General features: G+C 51.1%; 1 protein-coding gene across 5 annotated transcripts in view; it reads left to right on the top strand.

Moving 5' to 3' along the window:
• Window positions 1-8,311: 8,311 nt before the first annotated feature.
• The window catches only part of DNMT3B (DNA methyltransferase 3 beta), a 31,255-nt gene continuing 22,600 nt past the window's right edge, over window positions 8,312-16,966 (top strand). For 2 of the 5 annotated variants that reach the window (XM_045574352.1, XM_045574353.1), the window contains exons 1-3: window positions 8,312-8,968; window positions 15,473-15,635; window positions 16,576-16,637. In XM_045574352.1, the coding sequence (XP_045430308.1) occupies window positions 8,927-8,968; window positions 15,473-15,635; window positions 16,576-16,637 (267 nt within the window). In that variant the 5' untranslated portion in view covers window positions 8,312-8,926. The remainder of the gene's footprint in view (window positions 8,969-15,472; window positions 15,636-16,575; window positions 16,638-16,966) is intronic. The other 3 variants (XM_045574354.1, XM_045574355.1, XM_045574357.1) reach the window with 3 other exon arrangements.

Here is a 16,966-nt window from a genome sequence, read left to right as displayed (position 1 = left end):
TCTCTCTCTCTCTCTCTCTCTCTCGCTCGCTGTTAAAATCAATAAAAATGTGTCCTTGGATAAGGATTAAAAGTACAGGGTATCCCCCAAAAATACATACACACCATACACACTTAACAGCTGATAGCTCAATTGATGTTTCTTTTCAGATTTAACCCATTGGAATTATTAATTATTCAAAGTGTATATATATATATTTTTGGAATACTGTGTGTGTGTGTGTGTGTGTGTGTGTTTCTTTGGGGGCCGGAGCTTTGTCTGCCCAAATGGATAATCCAGCATCAATGTTTTCATTTAAGTGCATTTCATTGTCCCAGTAGCAATTCTGTGAAGGATTCTTTTTTTGTGACTGAGTAAACTGAGGCTCAGAGAAACCAGGTGATTTATCAGAGTCATGTGATCTTGGAGGTGAAATTCAAACCACAGTCTGATAAAAAGCCTTCCCCCTACCTCCCAGGACATAGAGTCAGTCCCTGTAGGAATGCATGCTGGAGGAGCGGATGTGGGTGGCAGATGTACATGGCATGTCCTACCACACAGATAGGAAGAAGAACACTGGGAATGAGAGCCAGGGGCCTGGGCGAGCCCAGCACACAGTGGGTGTGACTCCACAGTCCCATTTACAGTCACACGGCCAAAGCAGATCCATTGAACTCCCCTCCAAATGCACATTCTGGGAGCCTTCCTCATTGAGTTAGTGAACCTCCCTTCCCACGGGTGCGCAGGGTAAATCACCCACTCTTCCCTTCACCCCTGGAACCATCAGCACCACTTCACTCAATCTCCACAACCCATCCCAAATCCAGTCACTTTCCCACTTCCTTTGGTCCCACCATGGTCCAGGCCACCAGATGACCAGTCTTCCTGATCGGTACCAGCCTCCTCCTCATCCACCTCCCTATGTGGGTCTGTTTACTATATGACTTAGATCATGGTTCAAATGGTGACATCCAAAGTCCAAAGTCACCAAAACTTATTAGACCCTGCAAACTCTTAAGGAGGCTTACCTAGGCCTCCCAGGCATTCCTGGTGGGGCACAGACATCCTTTACCACATGACAGGTCTTAGCTTATGATCAGAAAACAGAGGCCCACCAGCTCATATATGTTTTATTTCCTCTTAAAGACATTTCTCTTCTTCCTGTACCAACTGACGAGAGCCCAGCTTTGGATGTCTGTGCCAGAGGCCAAGGAGTTCCTGCTGCCCGTTCACATGAGGCTCCACTGGCTGCTGAGCGCGTTCACCGCTGTATCTCCTGAGCCTCTCTTCAGGCTCCTAGGCTGCACAAAAGCCAGTAACTTTAGAAGCACTTGCAGCTTCCAGAGAGTTTGCCATTTACTTATTTGCAAATACCTGGTAAGAGATGAAGAGAGAAAGCTGTGGTTTTACTCAGAGCCGAGAGCCCAGGAGGCAGGAAACCTGTGCTCATTCATTCATTCGTTCATTCATCAAACTTGTATTGAACTCCTGTAGGCACCAGAAATAAAGTTTGAAACAAGACAGGCAGGTGTTTTCTGCCCTCATGAAGTGGAGTTGATTGTGTGTGTGTGTGTGTGTAAGTGTGTGTGTGTGTGTGTGTGTGTGTGTGTGTGTGTAACAAGAAAAACAGATGTAAACAAGGAATTATGCAAAATTATTCAAACAGCTGTAAGCGTTACAAAGAAAGTTAAATTGGAGTGATGGAGAGAAAGACTTCTGAAGGTATGGTCAGGAAAAGCCTCTCCAGAAGGTGACCTTTGGGAGAGAGCTGAATCGTGGTGAGAAGCTGGCCATGCAGAGATCTGGGCAAATAATGTTTAGAAATATGCTTAATGTGTTTGAGGGACAGCAAAGAGATGAGAAGATTAGAGTGATGTGAGGGAAGGTGAAGGTAGGAGGTGATTAGAAAGGCAGGCAGGAGCCAGCTACATGGCTTTGAAGGCCATCATGTCATCATTCGTTTGTTCTTGCATTCATTCAACACATTTATTGAGCACCTACTGTGTGCTAAGACACACTGAGACCCTGCCTTCACAATCTAATGTGTAGATACACATAAGTGGGGGGGGGGAGACCCACCCAAAAACAAATACAGGGTAGGGGAAAAGTAGGTTTACAGTTGTTTGTATGGAAACTAATACTATAATTAATAAATAATAATACAGGAATAAACTTTCATTTAACTTAAAATTACAAATCTACTTTTGCCCCACTCTGTAAGAAGTATAAATACCAGGTATGATAAATACTAGGAAGTGCGGTTTTCCTGTAGTTTAGTGCCCCTTCAAGGGGAGAGGAAGTCGAGACCTGTGAACAGAATGAGGCTTCTCCTGTTCCTGATGCAAGCAGATCCAAGAACCCAGGCGGCCGGGGACCTGACCGCCTTCCCTCCCCTGTTCACCCTCCCCTCCCTTCCCCTCCCTTCTAAGATGGCAGATAAAGGCTAAACCCGGAGGAAGGAAGGACTCACTAGTCTGCCGTCCCGAACGGGGTGGCTGGCTGGCAGGGGCACCGCAGCGCCCAGGTGACCTTGCAGCTGGAGGTGGGGGTACCTGGCTGCTGGGGAACGCTTCCCTCTCTGAGCCCCCATATCCAGACCCAGACCACCTCTGTTTCTGTGTCCGGGATGGTGGGGGGGGAGGGAGAGAGGAGACTCAGAAGGAGCCTCGTATACTAGGGGACCCCCTCGAGCTCCCCATTATGTCTCGGTGTCCCTGTGGGCGACTTCACTGGCCCGGGCGCAGGAGGCGGCGCCTGTGCCGGAGGGGCGGAGGGCAGGCTCCGGAGTGATTTCAAATTTCCCTCGTCCCCGCCCCTCGCTCCCCCCCGGCGCCGCAGGCCGGGCTCCGAGTGGCTGCGGCGGGGGCGCCCCGGGGCGGGGGCGGGGCGAGCGCCGGGCCGCGGCTACAAGGGGCCCCGGCGCCGCCCCCGGCCCAGCGCGTCCCCAGCCCCGCCCGGCCCGCGCGGCTCCTCGCAGCCGCTGCCCCGGCCGCAGCCCGCGTGGAGCTCCGCGATCCCGGCCCGACACCGCCGGCCCGCTGGCCCGCCGCCGAGCCAGAGGCCGCGCCCGGCCGGCAGCGCGGGGGTTAAGCGGCCCAAGTAAACGCAGCCCCGCGATCGGCGCCGGAGATTCGCGAGCCGAGCGCCCCGCACGGCCGCCCGCCGGCCCCCCGCCCGCCCGCCGGGACCCGCGGCGGCACCTCGGCGCCGCGTCCGGGCCGGGCTCTCGGCAGGTGAGCGCCCCGAGGTGCGGGGAGCGGGGAGGGGTGGGGGCTGGCCCGTCTCGGGGCGCCGGGGCTGGTGGGGGAGGGGGGCGCCCCTGCGGAGCCGGGACGGCGAGGAGGAGCCCTGTCCGGGGTGTCTGCCGGGACAGCGGCTCCCGTCCGGCCGGGGACCGGGCGCGCGAGGGGAGGAGAGGATCCCCGGCCCTCCTTGGGGGGGAAGCGCGCGAGGAGGGCAAAACAGGGGGTGCGGGGTGCAGGGCGGAGTGTGTGTCTCCCCGGGATCCGAGGGGAAGGGCTACCCTTGCTGGATTCCCAAGTCCCCGAGGAGAGAAGTTAATTCCGAGGGCGGAACACCGGGCGGCCTTCCTGGGGTCTGGAGCCGGGTGGAAGGGGTGTCCCCGTAGAGAACAGGGGGGCTCAGCGGGAGGGGGTGCCCTTACCTGGCTTCGGCTTGGGAGGGATCCTCCTGGGAGAGGGGAAAGCGGAACAGAGGGCAGTTCTGCCTAGGAGTTGGGCATCCGGCGTCCGTTCTTGGGACTTGGATCTGGGGGTTCAGCTGAGAGAACTTGTTTTATTTCCCCCACGAGGGGTAGGAAAGAAGGGTTGTGTGTGTGGATGGGTGCCGGCGAGCAGGTGGGCCGGGGTGTGCTCGCCGCCGGGAGGGAGGGGCGGGCTCCCGGGTCCTCTCTGGATGAACCACGGGGGGTGAGGCGCGGCGGGGCTGCAGGGATGCCCGGGGGGTCCGGGGGAGGGGAGGCTGCCCTCTCCCAGCGCACACCTGGCCGGGAGGAGCGGCCTGGGGGCGGCGCCTCCCTGCCTGGCCACTGCCTGCCCTGGGGGCTCACTTTCCATTCCTTTTACCCCTCTTCTGGAATGAGGCCGGTCCCCCTTCCCAAACCTGTACGCTGAGGCCTCCAGGCTGCTCTCTAGCACCACCTCCCAGAGGACAGGCTTCTTTACCGGGGTGACTGTTGGGTGAGGGAAGGTGGATGTTGAGTCCCCACTTCACAGGTGAGAAGGTGGAAGACGGGAGGGCGGACTTAGCAAGTTAGCAACAAGGAGCAGCTCCGGGGCCCAGCTTTTCCTGCTGGAGTTACTCACCTGTGGCCGGGAGAGGCTGCCGGAGTGCCGGGCCCAGCCCCAGGCCTGTGCTTCCAGCCTGCCTCCTTCCTTTATCCCCTGGGCGGAGAGGGTAGGCTGGGCCTTTGTGCTTCCACCTCCCCCCACCTGCTTCCCCATTCCCCCAAGCCCAGAGGTTCATGAATGAAACAGAATTAAAGACAGTATAAACCTTGACCTACCTCCTGACTTCTGGATGCTGTGTTTTTTTGTTTTTGTTTTTTTGGCCAACTGGTGGCAATTGTTTTTGGGAAGCAAATTCCTGCTGGGGCTCTCACTTAAAGTGCCCAGGAGGCCGGCCAGCCTCTGCCCTCTCGGAGGCCTGCTTTGCTTCTTGAGTGGAGGCCCCTTGGCCTCCCCAGGTGCAAGACTTGATTATTTTCTGGAGTCGAGATGGTGGTACCATTTTGATAAAAATTGCATACAGTAATCCCTCAGTAAAAGTTTGCCACTGTTGGCATCATTATCTAGCACCTGGGCTAAGCAGGTTGCCCTGTTTTTTTTTTTTTTTTTTTTTTTTTTTTTTTTTGTGTGTGTGTGTGTGTGTGTGTGTGTGTGTGTGTTTTTGGAGGGGGGATGCATGAATCTTTGGCCAGTGTTTAAATCTGCCCCCAGTAAATCCATTGTTTTCTGTGTCCGTGCTATTCTGTGAAATGGGAACATGCAAAATAACCCCAGATTGTGTAAATGAAGCCAGTTTGAGTGATTTAACCTCTAACCACCAAAGCTCCTGATGGGTGGAGTAGTCCCTATCATATACCGTATTAGGCTTGGGTGGAGACTCAATGAGATAGTGCTTGACCAAAGCAGGTGGTGAATATTAACATCTGTAGCTCCTCTTTTAAGGGTAACCATTAATAAAAATGAGGATGAGGGGAGGCCCCCCCTACTGGCCCCTCCTTTCCTGTCTCCCTCCACCAAGGTATTCCTGTTAACTTATGAAAGCTTTTCCAAATCATCATCCTTGATTTGGGAGTTGGCAGGAAGGAGTCTTTGTTCCTTTTTGAAAGGAGTCATGTTTTTTTTTTCTTTTTTCTTTGAATGGGTTGGGGACATTTTAAACTGCCCATCTTCCTCCCCGCAGCTTGGGGCCTTGAATTCTTAATTTCAAGCTAGGGAAGTTCCTTTACCTTGCCCCTTTGGGCTGGAGAGGGCTGAGACAAAGGGGCCAGGTTGGGCTAGCTGCATCGTGCTTCTTAAAGCCATGGGCATAATCTTCTCCCCTTGCAAAAGGGGGGGGGGGGCGGGGGAAGCATCTAAGAGCTGCAGGGGTCTAAGGGGAGGAGCGAGGGAGAAGAGGTTGGGGGATGCTGCTTCCCTTTCTTCCCTTCCTCCAGCCACGTGGGGAGCCTGTGACCCAGAAGTGCCGGTTGCCCCTTATTGCAACCCCAGAGACGGCTTCTGATGTTGGGTTTGGGCAAGTTCTTCTGGGGAAACTTAACCTTGAGATTGAGTCCTTTGTCTCAGGCCAGCTCTCATGTCAGTTGCGGCACCTCCAGGCTCAGACCCCTTTTCCAGTTTCATCTGAGATGGTTCTGGCTAAATCTGAAACTTGGGGTCCTACCCTATGGCAAGTGTCTCTTCCCCAGAGTCCTGAATAGTGGGTACAGGGCCTCAGTTCAGCCATGCCCTTGTGTTAGCAAGTTTTTAAAAATAAAAGCATGCACTTGATTTTCAGTTTCTAGGTGGGCCAAAACTGGAGGAGTCCAGAATACCTCCTTTTCCTTGCAGACCACCCTCTTTGTAAAATGGTGAATGGATTTGCATCTCTTCTGGGGATGTGATGCTCTCACTGGGCCCCGTTTGCAGCTGAGGGGACTGAGGGCCTGGGATACCCAGTCACTTTCAAAATTTGGTAGTTTTTTTCAGAATGCTTTTACATCTGCCACTATCGCAGGACAGAGTTGGGGAGGGAACATGCCTGGAAAATGGCAGAGGAAGCCTGCACACAGGGCTGCTGAGCGCATCCTGCTCTTTAAAACCCTCCCTTTGTTGATTTTTGTTTCCATCTGTGTAATGGGTACAAGCACACACCTACCCAGTAGAGTGCCTAGGAGGACTAAATGGAATCTAGGGGCCTTTTAGCTTAGCAACTGTAGTTGTTCATTCACAATAAGTTGGGGGGGGGGGGAAAGAAGGGGGTTCTAAATATTGTAAAGATTCTGTATTTGTTGGGTCATGTTATTTGTCCCAGACAATAGACTAAAGGGGTTTGGGCTTTGAAATTGACGTTTGATATAGAGTCCTATTTGTTTCATTTATAAACCAGTGACCTGAGCCTCAGTTGTTCCACCTGAAAAATAGGGGAATTGGCCAATCCCAGGGATATTGAAGTTTAAATAAATTGAGTTGCTTATGTAGTAAACACTCAAAAGATTGGTAAGTGGTTATGATTCACTTCCTGAAAGAAATGCAGTCTCGGTTAGTTAGCATTCACCAGTTTTCCAGGTAATAAAGAATTTGGGGACTGTTTTGTGCAGAGAATTTGAATATTTCAAAAAATGATATTCACTGTGTTTCATGCAAATGAAAGTCAAATTCACCTTCTGGTCATCACCTGTGAGCTCGTCCCAAGGTACCTCATGCTTTGCTTCTGTCTTGGGGCCTCTGCTACTCGTAAGCATGGAGAACAATGCAGTCGGGGCCAGGAGCCCTACCTACGCGAAGGGACACGAACCCCAGGAAAGGACAGGTGGGGAAGAGGGGTGAAGTCTTAGATTTAGACGGCTCTGCTGTCACCGTGGGCCTGAGGGAAGGCAGTTCTGGGTACCAGTGGGAAGAGATTCTTTGGAATCCGCAAAGCTTTGACCAGTTTGCCTGACCAAAGTGCTTAAGTCACATCACCCACAGAAATGTCCATTCATTCAGTGCGGCCTATGGCTTCTGCCCTTGCAAATCCCTGCCTGTTCCCCACACCCCAACCACTCTGCTTTTTAGTTTTGCGACATAAGAATTAAACTTAAAACTTCCAGAAAATTGTCTTTTACAGCCTTTGAAATTTGGAAGAGCGGTAGCCATTGAAAAGATTTATGAGCAGGAAATTAGAAATGCATTTCTAAAAAATGCCTGAGTGGATGGGTGGGAGGGAGATAAACAGTTGTCAGTGAGGAAAGGTTCTTAACCAATAACATTCCTTTTGGGGCAGGTTGATGCTGATCAGATGTGTGAATGGAGAGGGCGTGGAGAGAGGAGGGAGGAAGGCCCAACATGGCAGGGGATCCTATCTTAAAGTTGAGGGAATAAATTTTCTTGGATCATAATCTTCCTTGTGTTTATTTCCCCCCCCCCCCCCCTTCTTCCTCTCATTCTGTAATTGTTATTCAGATATTGCATCTCCTGGCCTGGTGGAATTTTCAGTGATCATTTGTTGATTTCAGAGAGAGTAAGAGAAATGGAAACAATGATGAGAGAGAATCATCTGTTGGCTACTTCCTGCACGCCCCCTACTGGATGGAGCCTGCCACCCCCCAGGCCTGTGCCCTGACCAGGCATCGAACCATGACCTCCTGGTTCTAAGATTTATTTCTGAATATAGTTGTGTTTTTTGTTTGTTTGTTTGTTTTACTGTTCAAACTATCCTCGTATTTGAGAGCAACCAAAATTGTCTGGAACTTGAGTACTGAAGGATTTCTTTGTGAGACAATGCCTTGAACTTGTCTTGGTTTCCCAAGGTCTGAAGGAGCTTCTTGGCTGTTGGGTCTGTCTTATTTCCCAGAGCAGAGGGATCTTCTGGTGCCCTGCCTAGGAGGTACAGGCCTGGCAGCAGGGGAAGGGTACTGCAGGGGTGGGGGGAGAGTTAGGAGGGCAGAGGAGGTCTCAGTCTGCCTTCAGAAGTCTTCCCCTGTTGCATGTTGGGTGGAGGACTGGTTGCCTCTAGAACAGGCTGGAGAAGGGGGATGTGGCAGGGGCGGGGGGGGGGGGGGCGCCCTATTTCTTTTCCATTCTTCCCTGCAGCCCCATGTTAGGTTAATTGGGCCTCTTCCTAAGTAGCATATTTGTTTCCAGTTGCGTTTGCTCCCTGTTGCAAGTAAACATGCTTGGGCCACCACTGGGGCTGGTTCCCAGGCATTCACTGGCCTCCAGATCCTGGAGAAGGGATAATGCCGCTTGGCCAGTTTTTCCAGCAGCCAGCTCCGTGCTGGGCCCCTGGCACCTGGCTCCTTGGCTGTGTACTGTAACGTGGCTAAAGCAGCAAAAGCGGGCATTGCTCCGAGTGCCATGTAGCTGCAGCAATGGAACCCTCAGGAAGGAAACCAGCTCACCTGGGATGCGGTGAGAAGTGGAGTGTGAACTAGGCTGGATGCCTGAACAGGCAGATGTTCGGGGTTGTTCTGGGTTTTCTTGGGTTACTTGGGAGGCAGTGTGCAACTGGGTAGTAGGATTTGGAAAATTCTGAGCAAATGTGTAGAATCTCATCCTGAGCTCTTGGCAAAAGGGTATCTGTAGTGTTAAGAATAGTGTAGATTTTGGAGTGAACCAACCTTGTTATTATCGTTAACTGTCTCCTAGCTTTCTTTTCCCTACACCCTCTCTGAACCCACTGGCAGCTGCTTGAAGACAGGGGCTGTCTGGCCTTCATCTGCCTCTGATTCTCAGTGCTGAGCATGGTTCTGAAGCTTAGCAGGAACCTCCTATCTGATGAATGGGTAAGAATGGCCTTTCCCAGTGTCTTGAACTGTCCTTGGATGTTATGTGAGGAGCTAGAAACACAGTTATATTAAATATCAACACGTTATTGCTCTAATATTAAATAGTCACCATTAATAAGGCCACACAGCTAGCGAGGAGAAGAATCTTGGTTGTAATGCTGTTAAATTTCTTTGAGACCCTAGTCTCCACTGGGCTTGGAGCCACAGAACTGGTAGGATGCACAGACGTGTTGGGTTGAGATGCTTTGTTTGCAGGCCTGCTATGCCGCACCACTGCTGAGGTGGATAGACCTGAAACCTGTTACCCTATCACCAGGTAACTTTTCGGTTTTTCAAAAAATATTTTTTGAAAAATATTTTATTGATTTTTTTTTTTTTTTTTAACAGAGAAGAAGGAGAAAGAGTTAGAAATATCCAATGAGAGAGAAACATCAATCAGCTGCCTCCTGCACACCCCCTACTGTGGATGTGCCCACAACCAAGGTACATGCCCTTGGCCAGCAATTGAACCTGGGACCCTTCAATCTGTAGGCTGATGCTCTATCCACTGAGCCAAACCGGTTAGGGCTCAAAAAATATTTTAAGCCTTAGCCGGTTTGGCCCAGTTTGCTGGCTTGATTACTAGTAGGGGGTGTGCAGGAGACAGCCAACCATTGATCTCTCTCATCATTGATGCTTCTGTCTCTCTTCCTCTCCCTTTCCTCTCTGAAATCAATAAAAATATATTTAAAAATTTTTAAATTTATTTTTAGAGAGGAAGGGAGAGGGAGAGAGACAGAAACTTCAATGATGAGTCAAACCCAATGATAAGCCAAACTGGCTAAGGCGGGATTAATCCTTCTGATAATTCTGATAAATATTTTAAGGCCCGATGTTTACTGTACAGAGACCTAGAGGCACTGAGCAATTCTCAAATGCCTTCTGAGTCATCAGGGATGAAGCGATACTTTGCTCTGTGTGAGGCATAGCTGAGAAGTCTGGCAAGATGGCATAGAGAATGCGTCATTTCCATGTCTCAGGATTTTGTCACCTACGTTGGGATCCTGAGCACCAATTACCCAGGAAATTAATTAGGCAGGGTCACTTCATTTTACAGATGATATATAACACTGGAGTTTGAGAACAACATTGGAGGCTTTTGCTTTCCTGTGAATCTGTTCTCTCCTGGAATTTAGGGGTTATTTCCTGATCAAGCAAAGGCAGTGAACTGGGACCTTGTGCTCTGCTTTCTGGCCCTCTTGCCTTCCTACTTAGTCCCCCCCCCCCCCCCCCCCCCCCCCTCCTCTACGCACACCTGGGTGGTGTTCTTCCCTGGGCTTAGCTTTATAACTATAGTTGCCACATTGTTTTAAAGATGTTTTCCAGTTCTGTTCCTTGGATGAGGCCCAAATCTTCATCATTTTGTTGCTGTGTGAGCCTGGACAGGGGGTCTGCTGACCTGCTTCCTCTGAGATGCAGTCAGAAGTAGCTTGCTTTTCTTGAGTGGTCCATCTCTGCTGCTTTTCTGGAATCTTGGACTGTGGGAACAGCTAAAAAAGACCTGAGCCCTTCAAGGGGAGATTCAGAAGGCTGGATCCCCCTCCCATAGGTTTTAATCTCTTCCAACCTCTCCCTTTTTATTTCAGAGTCTCACTTCCTAGTCATGCCCTCCGGCCTCCCTTTCTGCATTGTGAGTTTAATTAATGCAATTAACATTTACAAGGTGCTGCTGCCAGCCTGCAGGAAATGAATGACATCACTTCTCTTCTTTATAGAAGGTTGGGGGGCGGGGGGAGTTCGTGGGCCTCCTCCCAGGGTCTAATTGGTGGTGCCACTCATCCTCGCGTCTGCCACTTCCCATTTGGACACATCTGACCTGGTTCGGTTTGAACACACGCATTTTCACTAATGAGGCAGGGCCTTGCGGGAAGAACCCTGAGGGGGAGCCCACCTCGCTCGGCTGCACACCCCTCAGTCACGTGCTGGACCCCAGCCTCTGGGAAAGGGTCAGAGTTCACCCTGCCTCAGAAGGTTAGATCACCACCTCCTGTCAGGCTAAACACTCAGTTGGTATATCATGTCCCTCAGCCAAAAAAAAAAAAAAAAAAAAAACCACACCAAAAAACACACAACCTATATAGCTCCTGGGATGGAGGATGCATTGTTAGAACTTTATAACATATTCTCCATGCCCTGTTTCCTGTACAGCAGTTACAGGCACGTGCCCTGCACTGCCTGGGCATGAGTCTTGGTGCTGCCACTTTGTTGAGTGACTTAATTAATCTGAGCCTGTTGAGAGCAGATGGATAACAGGACCTGCCTCAGGATGGGGTACAGGAGGAGAGATGTTTGTGCTGCCTTCTGCTGACGTAGGAACTGGGGAACTGTTCTACAGCAGTGGGACGACGAGGTGCAGTTGGAAAGCTGGTATGCCAGTCATTCTGGAAAAGTCTCATAGGAAGGTGCCACCTCTTTCTAGGAGGTAGCCCAGCCAATTTTTCTTCTCTGCCCTGGCACGATCACACCAGATAAAGCAGTTGGCTTGTGTTGGAGGAACACATTTCTCTGGAAAAGGCCTATCTTGAATCACCAGAAGCCAAACTGAGATACATGGGATGAGGTGAGGGAGGTGTGTATCTGACCTTAACCACCAGTCCCTGGTGCTAATTTATTCCTGTTGCCAAGGGCATGTATTTTCTTAATTTAACGTCCCTGGAGTATGGCACTTTAAGGCACACGGATCAAGTATGTCTTAATGTTACTTAACCCGTCAGTCTCAGTTTGTTCATCTGTGCAATAGGGATAACAGTATTTTTCACATGTAAGGATGGAATGAATTAATACAGGTGGAGCACAGAAGAATGCCTGGCATCTAGTAAGCACTGAAAAAGTTAGTCTATTATCAGGTGAGAGGGTTTGCATGTTTACTTGAGGAGCAAAGGCCTGTGGGAGAAACCTTCCCGGCTTCTGAGATGTGGTTTCTGAAGTCTGAGTAATACGGAGGCAGGCGATAGGGAGATGGAAGGGCGTCAGCAGCGGCACACACCTGGAGGCTGGCTCTGTCTGTAGAATGTGGCCAGGGAGAGCGGAAATGGGCTGGCTGCAGGTTGTGGCAGAAAGGCAGCCAGGGGAGTTAATGTTCTTGCAAACCCTCTGATGAAAATTACAGAGAGCAAATATTTTATGAAATCACGTTGAATTAGGTATGCAACTGGAAAGAGTATTTTTACCTGCCCAGCTCACCCCGGGGCAGCCAGGTAGCTGGTTGGTTTTCTTCCCTGAATCCTCCTCCTCCAGGTCCCATGGATCTGCTTGTAGGGGCAGATGTTTCCTGAATGCTGAGACCTGGCTTTGGGAAGGTGCTCTGCTCACAAGTCCCCCAGGCAGGCCCGCAGCACAGGTTGGCAGTGCTGAGCCCTGGGGGGGAGCCTGAGGTGGTTAATCATTGCTGGCTCTGGGCAGCAGGCTCACCTGGGCCTGTCTAGTTAATTGACCCCATTAGGAGCTGTCTGAGGGAACTCGGGGGTCCCCCCAGATGAGAGAGGAGTCCTGCACTTTGATTCAGCATATGGTTTGCTATCAGCTCCTGATCAGAAACCATGTCCACCCCTCCACAGGGCTCCTGGTGTCTTCACACTCAGGGGCCCAGCCTCCCGCCTTTTGCCAGGTTACTTAGTTCACTGGTTTGGCCTGGAGTGAAAGGCAGCGAATTATTACTTTGAACCACACTCCAGCAGTTTTCCTGGGATTCTGCCTGTTTGATCTCCCTGGAACTGGCCATAGGTCAGGAAGCCTGTGCTAATTCCAGGTCAGGGCTTGGTAGGGAAAGGTACTGAGAAGCAGCCCATTGGGCCTGGTCAGGCATTGCTCTTCCCTGGGGCTGGTGAGATTCCTTAACGTGTTGAGGAACTGTGACCCTGCACAGCCTAGAACCAATGGGTGTGTGTGTGTAAATATTACATTGTACTCTATCAGTATATACATTTATAACCAGAACAGTATCTCTCTTTTTTTTAATCCTCACACGAGGATTTTTTTAATAGCTATTTAGAGAGTTGGAAGGACTTTTTTTCTTCTTCACATTGATTTTTCGAGAAAGAAAGACAGAAACAGAGAGATACATAGATTGGTTGCCTCCCGCATATGCCCCGACCAGGGCTGGGGATTGAGCCTGCAACCTAGGTATGTGCCCTTGACTGGAATCCAACCTGGGACCTTCAGTCTGCAAGCCCACTCTCTATGCACTGAGCCACACCAGCTATGGCCAGAACCTTGCATATTAATCACCCATGGATCTTGTGAAAATGTCTGTCCTGATTTAGTAGGTCTGGAATGGTGCCCGAGATTCTTCAGTTCTAACTGGCTCCGGGTGATGTGAAGGGCACTGGTCCTTGGGCCATGTGGAGAACAGCAGAGGTCTAGTTGCCCCACCCCAGTGGTCGGCAAACTCATTAGTCAACAGAGCCAAACATCAACAGTACAATGATTGAAATTTCTTTTGAGAGCCGAAAACCGACTTCTGCGCATGGGTCGCGAAGTTTCAATTGCACTGTAGTTGCGCGTGCAGGTGGTATTTTGTGGAAGAGCCACATGTGGCTCTCGACGTAGTTTGCCAACCACTGCCCTACACCCATGTCTGGGGAAAGGACAGTTGCAGAGGACGGAATCTGGGAACCCCTCCCAGTGACATTGGGAATCCGCCTGAGGGCGCTATAGGACCCTCAGACTGAGCCTTACGGCGCCCCCTGGTGGGCACTGCACCAGATTCATCACTGCAGCTCTATATACTAGACTAGATGCTTCTAGAAGGAACCCCGGGATGCTAGAGTGAGTCATCTGGGGCATTTCGTGTTATCTGGCTTCCTGTGTATTCTGTCACTAAATGGTAAGTCCCTGAGACAGGGCTCTGGGGCTGAGACAGGGCTTCGGGGCCGTAGTATCTGCAGGCAGCCATTTGCTGGGGAAGCTTTCCCAGGCCTTGTTCTTCCTCATGAAGGTGTGCTACCAAATACTTCTGGAATTGTTTTGGGGAAACTAAGGAGTCTACCCCTGGCCAGATAGCTCAGTTGGTTAGAAGGCCGTCCCAATAAGCCAAGGTTGTGGGTTTGAGTCCTGGTCAGGGCACTTATAAGATTCAACCAATGAATGCATAAATAACTGGAACAACAAATAAATCTATTTCTCAAAAAAAAATCAAAGTCACCCTGACTGGTGGAAGTTTGGCCCAGTGGGTAGAGCGTCGACCTGCGGACTGAAGGGTCCCAGGTTCGATTCTGGTCAAGGGCATTTCATTGGCTGCGGGCAATTTCCTGTGGGGGGTGGTGCAAGGGGCAGCCGATCGATGTTTCTCTCATAGATGTTTCTAACTCTGGCTCTCCCTTCCTCTCTGTAAAAAATCAATAAAATATATTTTTAAAAATCAATAAAATAAAATAAAAATTAAGAATATTTTAAACAAAGAAAAAGAGAGAAAGAAAAAAATATCAGTCTGACGGTTTCACCCTGTACTTAGACTCTAATTTTGCATTGGCCCCACTTCTTAGATGGGATCTTTGACTTAACATTAGTAAGGTCTGTGTGTCTGTTTTCCTCTTCTATAAAATGGGCCCACAGTGACAGGGATAAATGAAAGGTACAGGTTCTTGCTGCCAACATGTTATAGGTGGTGGGCCAGGTTGAAGGTCACAGAGCCCTTGATCCCATTTGTGAAGACCTGGCCTGAGCTGGTCTTAGCTGAGTAAGTGATGGTGCATTTACCAGGAGGAGCAGCAGTAGGAAGACACAGGCCCAGAGTGGGGTAAGGCTGGAGCAGATTGGGGGCATGCCTCCAGTTAACTGTTTCGGTCCTTTGCCTGTGCTTCCTCTATCCCTTCCTTTCCTGGGAACTTGGGACACTCAGCCTCAGCTGGTGAGGGTGGAGAGGAGAGAGTGACAGGCAAGCAGACCAATGGGTCCCTGAGGTTGGGGTGGGGCGGGGCTTGTGCTGCCATGGAGAAGAGAGAAGCTGTTCTGTAGGGGAGGAGGGGGCGGTGGGAAGAGGACCTAGAGATTGAGGGAAAGGGAGAGAGCAAACAAAGGGGTCAGGAGGGAAAATAATGCACTGGCTTCCTGAGGCCCCACAGAAGCTGGGCAGGGAGAAGGGGCCGGGGGCAGAGGGGACCAAGGCCAGCGGCAGTCAAGGCTGAGGCAGGCGGTTACTAAATGGCATTGTTTGAAGTGGCCAGCTAATTGCACAGAGCAGCCTGAGCCTCAGACCAAGGCCCAGCCTGCTGGGTGCTGGCGTCTGAGCCTTCGGGCAGCCTGGTCACATGGAACCAAGACCTGAGACTCCGAGTTTGGTGAGGGGGGCAGACTATGGGGGCAGTCGGGGAGGGGTCCTGGGAAAGGAGTATCAGCCTGAGCCTATGTCCTAGGGCTTCTCTTGGCCCGAGGGCATAGGACCATAGGTGGGCAGCTTGGGGCTATGCTGCCCCCTCTAGCCCTTGCTTCATGGCTACCCTATCCATTCTGACCCTCTCACAGGAAACAATGAAGGGAGACACCAGGCCACTCGGCAGAGAGGAGGACGCCAGCGGGAGGGAAGACTCCATCATCACCAATGGGGACTGCAGCAACCATTCTTCCGACTCTAAGGACGCGCCGTCACCCCCCATCTTGGAGGCCATCAGCACCCCGGAGATCAGAGGTGGCCGGGCCTGTGGGGAGGTGGGGTGGCACAGACACTGCACCGCAGCTGGGACATGAGCCTCCTTTTGGGCAGGCTGCGGGCAGATTGTGTGGGGAGACGGTCTGGTCCCCAACGACCTGCCAGGGAAGGGAAGAGGAGGATATAGGTGGGCAGAGCCAAACCTGTTTGTCACCCTGCCACAGCCCTTGGCCTTCGCCCTCTCCTCACCTCAGCGGGGACTTGGAGGAGGCGACATCCCTGGTCCCCCCCCCCGCCGCCCAGTCACAGTTGGGGGGGGGTGGCGGTGGTGTGGTTGCAGCATAGCCTAGGGTGTTTGGCTCTTCTGGGACTGACTGGGAAGAAAATCACTTGGGTTGGAGGGGCTGAGGCTCCTTTCCACCTTTCCCTTCCTTGCCTCTGCAGTTCCCCAGGTCAGATGACCTGGGATCCACCTCACTGAGCTTTTCTAACCCAGATGGTTAAAAAAAATCCTGTATTGCCCCGTCCTGTTATTGACAGCTCCTCACATTGTCCTGTCTGATACAACTTTGCACGCGTGACAGTGTTCTCTTTCTGTATTGTTCACTACAAAAGCCAGGAGCCATACATGAGCACTTAAACTGTGGCTGGTGGGGGAGGCCCTGGACTGTTCAGCTAAGTGTAGTTAGTGCCACTGAGTTGGGCAGCACAGTTCTGGGAGGAATTTTTGATGCCTTCTCTCATGAGAACCTCTAGTTTTGTTTTGCATCTTATAATGTGCCTGGCCCTGAACACTGTTGCCTGATGAATACATGGAGGTGACTACAGGTCCTGAGCGGTTAGGCGTTAACCCTTGAGGATGCCAGCAGTGAGATCCCATCAGCCCAGAGAGGAAGCAAAGGAAGACATGGGTCCTAACTAGCCCTGAGCTGCCCTTCCCACAAAACAGACATTTTTTGCACTTCTCTTCCCTCCACAGGCCGCAGATCAAGCTCACGACTGTCCAAGAGAGAGGTCTCCAGCCTGCTAAGTTATACTCAGGTATGGGCTCTACACTCCCTCTTTCAGGATTCAGGCGGACTCCCCTTAAGCTTTCATTAAGTGGGGTCCACAAGGCCCCCCCCAAATGGGTGCTCCACAAGTAGTTGTTGAATGATGAGTCTGAGGACTGCTGGGCACACAGTACTTTGAACACCTCACACTCAGAATGGCACATGCTGCTGTTGTATGCCAAGTTTTTAAAAAAAATCATAAATGTTTATTTTACCAAATAATGAAGTTTCCTACTAGCTGCTTCCTGTGTAATTTTTGAAATCACTTTTTTCTCAAGCTGAATAATCAGTTACTTAAATTGATAAATTCCTAAAGAA

The sequence above is a fragment of the Pipistrellus kuhlii genome, unplaced genomic scaffold (assembly GCF_014108245.1).
Source record: "Pipistrellus kuhlii isolate mPipKuh1 unplaced genomic scaffold, mPipKuh1.p scaffold_m20_p_6, whole genome shotgun sequence".
Lineage (NCBI taxonomy): Eukaryota > Metazoa > Chordata > Mammalia > Chiroptera > Vespertilionidae > Pipistrellus > Pipistrellus kuhlii.
Note: the sequence above shows the minus strand (reverse complement) of the source record. Positions and strands in the feature narration are given on the sequence as shown.